The 11,990-nt window shown below is 52.9% G+C and overlaps 3 protein-coding genes across 3 annotated transcripts; all 3 read right to left on the reverse strand.

The window, feature by feature from the left end:
• Positions 1-2,878: 2,878 nt before the first annotated feature.
• J4E93_002546 (uncharacterized protein) lies at positions 2,879-4,836 on the reverse strand (the record flags this gene model as incomplete). The annotated part of the gene is made up of 2 exons (XM_049340489.1): positions 2,879-4,685; positions 4,733-4,836. The coding sequence occupies 2 exons, from the start codon at positions 4,834-4,836 to the stop codon at positions 2,879-2,881; spliced, it is 1,911 nt and encodes a 636-aa protein (XP_049202811.1).
• Positions 4,837-6,599: 1,763 nt separating this feature from the next.
• On the reverse strand, positions 6,600-10,249 carry J4E93_002547 (uncharacterized protein; the record flags this gene model as incomplete). The annotated part of the gene is made up of 3 exons (XM_049340490.1): positions 6,600-9,515; positions 9,566-9,774; positions 9,823-10,249. The coding sequence occupies 3 exons, from the start codon at positions 10,247-10,249 to the stop codon at positions 6,600-6,602; spliced, it is 3,552 nt and encodes a 1,183-aa protein (XP_049202812.1).
• A 371-nt stretch (positions 10,250-10,620) lies between these two features.
• On the reverse strand, positions 10,621-11,738 carry J4E93_002548 (uncharacterized protein; the record flags this gene model as incomplete). The annotated part of the gene is made up of 2 exons (XM_049340491.1): positions 10,621-11,063; positions 11,114-11,738. The coding sequence occupies 2 exons, from the start codon at positions 11,736-11,738 to the stop codon at positions 10,621-10,623; spliced, it is 1,068 nt and encodes a 355-aa protein (XP_049202813.1).
• Positions 11,739-11,990: the final 252 nt, after the last annotated feature.

Consider the following 11,990-nt stretch of genomic DNA (forward strand, 5'->3'; position numbering starts at 1 on the left):
GACGGTTTGGCGTTCCGGTGCCTTCTGAGCCACGCATGACGGCCGCCACAGTGGCAATCCGCATCCTTCGACACCTGGGCAGCTCCACCTACTCCTATACCCGCTCTGTACTACACACCATTTGTCGTGGCGACTTCCTGACAAGGCAGTTTAGATGAAAAACTATGGATTGCGGCGGACTTTTCGCGGTCGCTAAAAGGACCGAAGCCATCCATCGTCCTCTACCGTCCGCGGCACCACGATACAAAGACATACTTTGCCCGTTAACGCCTGACTCAATTTAAAGAGTTTTCGGTCGCGCATGCACGACCACGCCTCATAGAGCAAGTCTTGGAGAGAACATTGATTACTGCTGCGAAACCTGGGTGTAGAGACGAGCCATTGCAGCCTCGATGTCAACAATTCCACGGTACGACAGCGGCATGACGCATCTCGCATTTATGTCGCCGACCTGCCTCCCATGGAACCGTACTTCACGATACTACCGTAACGAGCAGATTCCACAGTATCCATTGATTGCAGTCGCCATATCGTGGATGAGTGAGTAGACGGCGTGAGATGTTGACATGTCTTGTTGTTCACGCTAGACATCCACACCAGACAAGCTCCTGTAATAATTCCCTGGATCGTCGCGCCAGCCCCTGAGATACCCGCAAAAGGCAATTCTTTCGCACTCTGTCGAAAGCTGTATGCGATCCAAGGTTGAGGTCGTTTCGAGGCGCGTTCTTCCCGCCCGTTACCCGTGGGTCGCATCGCCAGGTCAGGCAAGATGTTGGGAAGCGTTGATTGCAGTCACGATTTTCTGGATGACTATGAGGGGCGGTGCCAACAGCTATGACTCCTCTAGAGCACCAAATTTCCACATTGCTATAAACAGCGTCGCCAGAAAAGGTATTTCAGCGTAAAGCGTTGAAGATAGCAACACTTTCACGGTTCACAATGAAGACTAGATGTGCGCTATCGAAGTTTCCATTCACCCCTTAATCTCCTCTATATATCATTTCGGCATTGTCTCCGTTCGCGACATGAGAGTAGTTCTCTAGCATAACTTCCACTTGGGGCTCGGCATTATTATCCACTGCTCTCAAGGTCACTTCCTCCTATAGCAACTTTTCCATGAGCCGAATCTTCCCATGTCAAGGACTCGTACCTATTGCCGCCATCTGGGTACGTCCGTGTTCAGGGTTCTCATTCAGCCATTTCGCTGTTTCTTTCCGATACTCTATCTGTGTCAGAAAATGTACAAGCTCCTCGGGGCAGTCTTACCCATGCAGTCCTTCGCACAGCCCTTCAGTATTGGGAGGATTTGGATGAGCGCTACGACCTGGCCAAATCCCCACGTGTCTTCGGATTCGCCCTGGAGATGCATGCGATTTGCGGACCGGATGGTCCATACCATATACAAATGAAGCAAAAATTGGGCGACGGGAACAATCACCAGTCCTAGTTCCGTCGATGGGTTTCGGAGATTGAAGATTGGGGGCAGGGGTAGTCTTGATGATAGATCCGTGATCTTGGCTCTTATCGGAGTTGGAAAGAAGCTGATGCACTTGGTGAGAAGGGCTCCGATCGCACTATTGACCTTCTTCTCGCACGAAGCCATGGCGCCGTCGTATGTGCTGTATATCTGTCGAATGGAGATAGGCAAGAACATACCGACCAACACCGGGGGTTTTTCCGATTCGATGAAGCTTCCATACAGTAAGCCGAGCATGTACAAGCAGGTGATACTAAGGTATATATGGTCGGCCTGAGGGTGCTGTTGGTCTGGACTTGTGATACCCTGATCGCGGTAGCAATAGCCAAATTTATCGACGTTCCACTTCCCTAAGGCTATACCGAAATGCACTGCATAAGCCAGGTAGAGTACACAAAATACCGTTATCCACAGCGAGGTGGATAAAAGAAACTTCATCCATGGTAATCGTCGTACCTGTATAGGTTCTCGCCGGGTATCGTTCGGATGCAGATCTTCGCCATTCCGTTTTCGTATCTTTCGAGAAAGCCAGACAACAAAAATCGAGGCTGTGAATGAGACGCTGCCAATGTTTAGCCAGAATGGCCTAACATATTGCACTGGCTGCTTACGCGGTAAAGTTAACAGTGTCATAAACCACATGTAGATGATATAGGCTCAGGCTGTTTCGTTGAACTATGGCAGCGATGAGGAGTGCGATGCCTAGTTAGATTAGCAACTGCGTAAATGCATCAGCAGCGACGGAAATGTATTACCGTTGAAAATCTGGACTTCGCTGATTGATCGAAGAACCTTTTCCGTAAGTTCGAGTCTCTGTGAACGGAAGAACTGAGTTCGTTTCATTTCCGGACTGTTCTCATCTATCAGATTGCCCAAGGCGTCAAAACGCTTGCATCTTGCATGCAAAATTGCGCAGTAGCCAATGCCTGCAATTACCAAAGACAGACCTGCCAGAATGGCAAAGGCTAGAATGATCTTGGAAAGAGTAAGCATAGATAAGATTTATGTGCATCAAAGTTGAACTCACCCCAACACCAGCGATATCAGGGATGGAATTCCCGATGTTCTCACTTTTGCAGTCCATGGCTAAGAAGATTAAGATACGAAGCAGAGGAGCGAAGTACAACATTGCGGAACCACCAGTGGGGCGTGCTGACCTCTTAAGCATGCCGAGTACAGAATCCATAGAAGGGTCTGGGCTTCAGCTTTGGTGGCGGAAACAGCAAGACGTGATTGGCAAGGAATATAAGAGGGGAACAATCAGCCTCAGCCCGCTATTGAAAGCTGAACAGCGATCCAGCCTTCACAGTCAGCTATGCAAGTGCGCAGAGAACAAATGTCCGCGTACTCATTAACCACTCATTAAACACTCATAAATCATTACATACATCAAATCGTCCTCTACCATACAACAGCCCTCCTCCTTCTCGTCGTCGCAGTACCCTGCCTCACCGCACTCTCCCCCTTCAAATCACTCACACACTTCAAGTTGTTCGGCCTCGCGGTATCCCTCGCGCTGTATGTCCATTTTCCTGGACTTCCACTCACTGCTACCATGGTCCGCTTTATGGTGCCGTTCAGAAGCAGCGTCATGACCTTGTTGTCTCCGTTCTTCACATTCGAAGTGCATGTCGCAGTGATGCTGCCGGATTGCTTCGACTCCCAGGTGTACGTGTCCAGGGTGACGGTGTCAGCCAAAGTGGGGTTGATCTTGACAGTGACGGTTGCCTTGCTGGTCTTTGTGGCGTCGGTTTTGGAGGTGACGGTGAGTTCGAATGTGAAGGATGTCTGGGTTGTTACTTTGGGTGCGAGGAATGTGGCGCTGGGGCTGTTCGCGTTGGTGATGCTAACGGTCGCCGAGGAAGGCGCGGTCTTCGTCCAGCTGAAGTTCAGATCAGTGTCTTTGAGACCCTCAGCGGTGTTGGAGCCCAAGAGTGTTACACTGGTGCCGACGCGCAGAGCAGATGCGAAACTTGCGACAGAAGCAATTGGGGCAGTCTGTGGTGTAGCTGGCTCATCTGGGTTGGGGGTGGGCGAAGGGGTAGCCGAAGGAGTCGGGGTTGCGTTAGGGTCTGGGATGTCTGCGGGACTGCAGGTCTTGGATGGCGATGGCGGGCTGGGACCTGGGAACGGTGACAGAGGTCCGTACTGTTTACCATCAAGGAAGTCACCCTGAACCAATCCCCGAATATCGTTGAAAGGATAAGCTGGTGGGTTGGTTCCGGGCACATCAACCTCAGGGAAGATCCATTCGCTAACAGCTGCAATAAACTGACCAGCCTTGATACCGTCCTTGGTCTCCTTTACTGGTGTGTTGGTCGTAATACGGTACTCGCGGGTGAAGGGGGCTTGAGCTGGCGAAGCAATGCGAGCCTCCCATTTGCAACGAGTCTCTTGCTTCGGAGTGGCTGTACCTATGCTGCGATATGTCTCCTTGCCCGTGCAAGGGTCGACGTCGATAGCACTGATGAAGACTGTAGCGCCGGAGCAGCTGGACAGGAAACCGATCACGCGGATATCGGCAAACTCCACATTCGGTGAGTTGTCAGGAACGCCAATGAGGAAGTCCTCAACGCGAATGTAGTTGGGTACACTCTCGCTAGCTTGTGTCGTAATGTGCAAGCTGATGCACACGATCGACGAAGCGAGGATTTCATTGCCACCAACCTTGAGACCAGAGTACTCAATGAAGTCGCCGACCCTGAATGGGACCATGCTGAGTGGATCTTGGGGCGTGAACGACTGACTGTTGGGCCGGTTTGAGCTTGAGCACTTGGCGGTGTTTCCAGAGTATGGGATACACATAGGAAATCCCGAGAACGATGTTACTGACGGACTAGCTGTGTCGGCAATCCAGTATTTCTGAGAGTCGTATTGGGGTCCGAATAGGCCATCAGGGTCGTTGATTCGGACAGTTGGACCACTGGCGATCTGGAGCGTACCGTCTTCGTTGATTGCCGAAATATATCCTTGGCTGCCTTCGAGTCCAAAGCGTTGGGCGACCGAAACTTGTCCAGCAATGACTTTGCCGTTCACAATGTTACCAACGACGGTAGTCTCGAAGCCAAGGGCTCCAGCATCGCAGAGTTCTCGGAACGGTGCCCACACTACGGGGAACTGAACGATGAGATTCTGTGGCACTTCGATATTCCAGTTGTTAACTGAGATTGAGCCACCGGAATTGTATTCTGTGCTCTTAGCATTGCAACTGCATGATATTAGCATCGAAGTCATATCCGAACGTGACAGACGTACCCGTCCAGAGATCCAGTAACGGTGAACGGCTGGATGTTCGGAAGTTGAGCTAGGCCAGTTGAGGCCAGCGCAAGTAAAGAGGCGATCCTTGATACGCGAGACATCTTTGATTGTCCAATTGGATGGATTGTGGTTTGATCTGGTTTGAATACTATCAAGGTGGAGAGATGAGCTGGTTATATATGTGTCGTGGAGGCTACCGTCTCGCACCAAGTTGCAAGGTAGTCTTAATTCTCGAAGTCGGACAGGACGACATAGTACTAGTGCACTAAGACGAACACTCAGGGCTTGTTAGCCTCAGTATCATGGAGATAATCAAGCGAGTACTGGTCTCGAAGCCTACCTAACGCTTCAGCCAGATCACAGCTGCCTTTGTGACCAGTAACACATCGATGGCGGACGCCGTCGATATTTCCAAGACGTTCGGTAAGAGTGTAGGAACATGGGGCGGGCTGCCACAGGATGGTTATTGCGGTGTAGTTCAAGGTGCCGGGATACTGCTTGGACTTCCTCTTCTAGAAGAACAAGGATCTTTTCTCTTTCTCAGAGATATGATAGGCTTCCCCATGATCTTTCGCTAGTTTAGTAGCCGCAAGAATACCAGAGACTGATCTCGACCTTCTCAGCCCTGCGTGGGCCATCGTACCCATATGGGGAAACCTGGGGTGCGGAAGCGGCTGACAACTGCCAAGACAAAGCTTCTCGTATCCAGATGTACGACTACCAAGATCTGGGTCGCCGATGGCTTGGATCGGAGTTTAGCGACCTGAGCTGGAGTCTCCGCTGCCGACAAATTGCCGCATCTCTTGACGATGGTCGTGCTTTTTTGTACCACGGCTGCAGAAGGAGTGATTTGGAACTTCCCAGGTTTCGTAAGATTAGTTGCACGCGCGAAGACTTCAGAGGTGATGCGGAGCATGAGCAAGGCGCTCAAAGTAACATGAACACAAAGTCAAGAAGCTGCTGACTGCATGCGCTGGCAAAGTCTTCAGCTACGAGCTTGTCGTGCCAAGAATGAGGCTTGCAGTGTGTGATCTGCATCATGGACTATTTTGGTGTCTGTTAAGCCTCGCGGCCTGCAGATCTGACAAGATGCGAGAAAAGAAATGCGAAAACTCCGACTTGCGACAGCCGAAACGGGAAGAGAGAAGCGATGAAGTGAAAGCGTGGCTGATCCAGAGCTACTCAGCTGGGTCTTCCTCGACGACGTCTGCCTTGGCATTGCATGTGCGGAGGCAAGTGCGGAGTGCTCGTATTGGCGCTGCCCCCATTACGGATGCTCATCAGAAATGTCAAATGCGCATTCGGATCAGTAGGGTTTCGTGGAGGCGACATCGCATTCTGCGGGCTCACCGGACCAGAGGTGATCGTGGACGGGAGGTGGTGAGGTTCCAGACTTCCGGAGTCGCTTAACCTTGGAAGCTAAGGTTATGCGCGCCATTCACGTGGCCTGGGGCTGGAAGCACTGACATGCATTCCTAGAACTCGCAAGTTCGCAGTGGCCACTGGGCCATGAAGCAGCGCTCGTCAAAAGTTCAGCCAGCCAGCCAGTCACTCAATAGCTATCGTGCCATCACATGTTTGCAAACTGAAGATCATTGTTCTGAATCATTACATCGTGGCAAAGCGAAAAGAAATCGTCTTTTGGAACTACGTACACGGGAAGCGCCAAAACCATTGTAGCATTGGCCGGACGGCCTACCTAGGTATCATGGTAACGCCGGAGCGCCATGCTGCAGCCGTGATGTACAGCGACAAATCGATGAGAAACTTCAGAGGACATGCCTCTGGACGTCCTTTGCCGTAAATGTGCGTATAAAACGAACTCGAAGAGACGAAGTAAACAATTCTAAAACCACATTCATACTCAATCGCCGAGAATGCTCTCCTCGTCACCATTAACTTCGGCATCTTCTTCACCATTCGCAATTGGCTCCACACCATTAGTCTGCTCGGCATCGCCATCAGCCATCTCTTCATCCTCAATCCCGTCACCAGGAACCTCCTGTTCGTGCTCCTGCTCTTCTTCATCGTCGCTATCTAGCTCAACTACTTCTGCGCTCTTAGCCGATGTGGCATTCGGCTTAGCCGGCTTTGATATCTTCTTAGTGACTTTGCGCAGTTTGGAGGCATCGAGATGGTTCACAACCTCTCTCCAGGTTGGCGTGAGCTTCGATCTGTTACGCTCGAGACGCTTGCGCACTGCGTCTGAACCATCGCTGTCGAGGGCTCCGGCATGTATTGCCTGTACAATGCGGGCGCCGAACCGGCAGAACTGATCGTCTACTAGAAGGGCGCGCACTTGCTTTTCGGATACACCATGCTCGTCCGCAGCATCTTCTTCGTCACTTTCAGGCTCGTCGTCCGGATCGATAGGTTCATCATCAATGTCTGGCTCTTCTAGGCGCTTGTGAGTGAGCTTGGCCAGATAGTTCTCCCAAGTCGTAAGGATCTGGAGGATGAGTTTCGTAGTGTTGCCATCGATGTCGCGACAGAGAGCTTCCCAGTCGTCGTTGGCTGCATTTGAGCCGCGACCCTGCGTCTTCTTGGGCGTCTTCACCATCCTCTCCTTCTTGACCCTGAGGTTGCAAAACATGGTGTGTATGTCTAGGAAAAGGTTCGTCGCGTTTAGTCGTACTTCTGATGTGCCTTTTCGACCCTCCATGATTTTCATCAGTAATGTGACGCAGTTATCTCTTCGCTCGACCAAGGCCATGAGTTCGTCTTCAGGCATGCTGGTACCTTCTTCAACATGAATAGTGCAAGCCTTGCACTTCCACATGAAGTATCCGAACATTAAGTAGATTGCATGGCTGACAAGAGTGTCGTCTGCCTCCTCAACTTCTGCGTCTGCCTCATCGACCACTACTCCGCGCTCGATTATCTGCAGTACTGAGTCGACGGGTGGCGTGTTCAGGGCGGCTTTCTTCCCCTTGCCTTTCGACTTTGCAGGAGTAACAATCTGTTCAAGCAAAATAGCGTTCGAGACAACTGCTAGTTGCGACATCTTCAGTACGACATTGGATACCCCACGAAGAACATTCTCATCAAGATTACCTCGCACGGAGAAATCCTTGTCTCGTCGGAGCGCGTCGAACGTGTTGATCAGGTCATCCCAAAGCGCTTGCACCTTGAGATCCACGGTTTCTCGTAACTCCTCGCTCTCTTGGGCGTGGAGTATAGACTTGATAGCTTCTCCAAGGACGCGCTCGTTGTGATGGGTGAGGAACTGTTTGTTGATGTCGTCAAGCAGGGTTGCAAGAGCAGCATTCTGCCGTAACTCCTCAAATACATCGAGGTTGAGCTCACGCTCCAATTGAAGACACAATGCTGCAGTTTCGGGTAAGGCGCCGAACTTCTTCAGAAGCTGAGGAATGAGCAAGGAAAGCCGCCGAGCCATGTCTGACTGCTCTTCCTTGTCGCTCTCGCGCTGCGTCTTGGTCTTCTTCTTATCTTTCTGCATGTCTGCGAAGCGCTGTAGCCGAATACGGACCACAGCACTCAGAATGTCCAGGAGAACAGTCTCGTGCTTCTCTTCGAGCCGACATGTTTGGCGAAGCATGATTTCGGGATCCTCGTTCTCGTCCTGCGCAGTCTGAGAATGGTCGTAGAGGAGATAGCCAGCTACAACCTCCCATGATCGAATTTCGGGAACAACGTCGTACAGCGCTTGAGCCGCGAGCGAGCAGCGAGTCTCAATTCCTTTGGCAATCAGCTCCAATTCTGTGCCAGGAGACATGCGTTGGATCTGTGAAGGGAGCTCAACCTCGTCTTCATCGTATGAGAGCAGCTGATCGACGAGGCATTTCAATTTCAGCCATTCCAGCCGGGGGTTGTGGTATTCTTCCTCCTCTTCGTCGGCTGGCGCCAAGGCTTCATTGAGAGCTTCTTCGCCTCCCATGTCTTCTACGGTGGCCTCATATGCGGCGTTGACGTTCTCAGCGAAGAAGCCTACCACAGCCTTGCGGACCTTTGCATCGGAGTCGAAGATGAGTTTACCGACGGAATCGATGTCATCAGGCTCTAGGAAGCCTGCCTCGCGAAGAATGTCGAGCAAGTCTACGGCCGCAGCACGCACATTGACCTCGGCGTCGTGCGTGGCCATCTCAACAATACGTGGTCGAAAGCGTTCCGTGAAGGTCTTCAGCCCCGCCAATTTACTTTCATCTTTGAAGAGTCGCGCGAGCTGGTGGAGCACCTCTATGCGTGTCGATGGATTTGGATCTGAGAGAACCCAGCCCAGGTAGCGAAGTTTCGTGCCATCGAAGAATTTGTCGGGGTATGCGATGATCCAGTCTGCCAGCGCTACCACACTGTCTACCCTAATCTTAGGATCCACGTCGCGATAACGATGGACATAGACTGCGGCGAACCAATCATCTAGCTGCCCTCCCACAAACTCTAGCTTCTGGTTGTACTCTTCTATCTCGTGGTCCGCCGCGGAGACACGTGCTTTGTTGACTCTAGACTTCTTGGCTTCCGCTTCGCTTTGACGAACGCGCTTTGCTGTGTTCTCGACGAGATCTGCGGCAACTTGGGCTAGTGCAGTCGTGATGGCTAACGAAGCAACCGTGCTTGTGTGACGGAAGGGACGGTTGCCGGTCGAGGACATGGCGCCCAGCCACACCGAGATGTTCTCGATAAGCTCTGCGCTCTCATACAGGAGGCCTGACTGCGCAGCGGTTTGTATGAGAGTGATGAAGAAGCCCTGTAGCGCGTTCCTGAAAGCATTGCCTCCGCCGTCTTTGGCCTTGGCAATCAGCGGGTACTCTGTGACTTCGTACTGCGATGTGTTAACAAGTGAAGAGTCGTGTGCGAAGTACCGCAGCCTACCTGCTGGAATTCTTCTTGAATCTCGGCTACGCGGTTTGGCGCGTTGTCTGGATCTGCTATGTCGTCTTCATTTATCCGCAGATCGCAGCCTGAAGCTTGCAGCACCAGGTTGACGATCTCAGCCACAGCTTTTGCTTCATGCTCGTTGAAGCGCGCGACCCATCGTGCAGCGACATCCTCGAGTCGGTCTCCGCTGGCAAACACATCGGCTGCCGCATGTTAGTTTGTGTGTGTTCCCGACGTACCCGCACACGTACCATATAGTCCTTCGGTCTCATCGGGCAGCGCGCTCTTGCGCACAGGCGCCTTTCGCGGCCGCTTAGACGTCTTCTTGGTCGCATTGCTGGCGGGCCGAATCGCGAGACTGACACTCTCGCCGTTTGTCTTTGCCTTCTTGGATGCGGGTTTGCGCGCAGAAGCCTTGGCCTTGTTCCTGCGCCTGCGCTCTTTCAGTTCCTCCTCATCTGGCTCGTCTTCGCTGCTCTCCTCAGACTCATCATCAGACGGCGGCTCCGTCGCGTCGACTCCGCTGTCGTTGTCGTCGCCGCGCTTGCGCTTCGTGCTGCCGGTTGGACTTGCGCCTGGCGCGAATCTGGCTGGTCGCTTGGATACGCGTCCGGATTTGCGTCGCGCGGCCGAAGATGCGACTTGATCAGTCCCCGAGGGTGATTCGGTCGCGCTCATGATTTTTGCGCGCGATTGGCTCGTTGATGAATCTCGAGGTGGAGGTGGAAGTGCGCGGCGCGATCGGTACAGTTGAGGCGGGGACGGTGATGGGAGACGCGTTGTATGTCCGAGCACTTTTAGTGCAAGGTTGCGCGCACGTGCGTCTGACACTACGCCATCGACGTGTCGCCTTAACGCTCCGTCACGTCTGCGTGCACTTGTTGCCGCCCCTTTGTCAGTCAAGCGTTGGATTCCCAGATGCATGTGCTTCACTTGGCAGGGGAATACTCTCGATACGGGCAGCCATCTGGTGCCTTGTCGGATGAGGTCGATTGGTCTATTATGTACAGTGCTTATAGGGAAAGTGGAAGTGGAAGATCAACAACCGCTCAGGCAGCAGCCTTGACTGGCTCGCCTTCCTTGATGTCCAGCTTTTCAACACCCTCAACAAGCTCTGTCCCCTCGTTGGACGCGGTGGTGGTATTCTCGGCTGCTGCAGGCACTGCAGCCTCGCCCGCAGTCTTCTCTGCCGTCGCACTTCCAATACTAGGCTCGTCTCCTCCCCATAGGTAGATCTCGCTTTCTCCTATGATCTTACCAGCCTTCTCCCATCGCTCTTTCCTCTGTTGTCTCCGCTCCGTGGAGATCTTCTCAAGCGCAGGCCAGTAGACGGAATGGTCGTACTTGAAGTCGATTTCACCGCCAGAGACTTTCATGAGCTGTGATGTGGGCACGTGGTTGGGTAGAGGCTCGTTCGACTTGATCTTGGACTTGGTGACGGGGTCGATAAAGGGGTTGATGAGCTTGAGGAAGGCATTGACATACCATGGGACTATTCGTGATGTCAGTAGTGCATACGTGGGGCATTGAAGTGGTCCTTACGGTGTGTGAGCAATGCCCTACCAAGTCGCTCGGGGTAGTGGTTCTGCAAGATGTCAAGGACCTGTTTGGCGATGCCCATGCTAGGGGTGCCACCAGCTCCCGTGTTCCTGAAGTCGATCAACAGTGCAAGACTCTCCTGGCCAGGCGGGTGCAAGTCTATGGTGCGCTCCAGCATGTAGACCAAGTGCTCTACCCGCTTGGGTGTCTCCTTCGTGTTCTGGTTCTGCGGCAGCAGGTACAGACACGGCCTTCCCTCGTTGTCGAAACCAAGCAAGACCTGCTTGCCGGTTTCGTTCTCCTCTGAGATGTACTCGGCAGTGAAGCGGTCGGTGCCGTACTCACGACGCCATACCAGCGTCGAGCGCAGGCGCTGTATTGCTTGGGGAAGGTTCCACTTGGTGGCACGCAGGTATCGGAGGAGGCATTCGCGAGTGAGCCACATGCGCTCATCGTCGCTGATTGGTGAGGTTTCGGCAGTCTTTGCAGACGTGGTGGGCAGTGTTTCCCATGTGCGGACATCGGCGAGAAGCTCGTCGTATTTGGTTTGCTGCTCGGCGGTCAAGGCAGGGGCAGCGGCGGGCTTGCAGCCGGGTGCAGGCTCCGCAAAGGGGCCAATTGCAGACATTATGTTCAGGATGTAGTTGATCTGCCCAAGTTGATCTCGTCTCCTGTTCTTGTTCAAGTATCTTGGGTGAGGTCCTTATTGCCGTGTTGGCGATGGTGTCAGCCTTGGGCAACTTTTTGGGAAACATGGCGGTCCCTGCATGCACGTCGATCGCCCTAGGCCGCCTCCATGCTAGCCCCACCGACACGCGCGACGCGTCTTCGGAGTTCGCACGCGCAAAGTGCTCTCCCGGCCATCACCCAGAATACTCAC

This window comes from Alternaria ventricosa (assembly GCF_023758065.1).
Source record: "Alternaria ventricosa strain BMP 2768 chromosome Unknown scaffold_3, whole genome shotgun sequence".
In the NCBI taxonomy this organism is placed as follows: Eukaryota; Fungi; Ascomycota; class Dothideomycetes; order Pleosporales; family Pleosporaceae; genus Alternaria; species Alternaria ventricosa.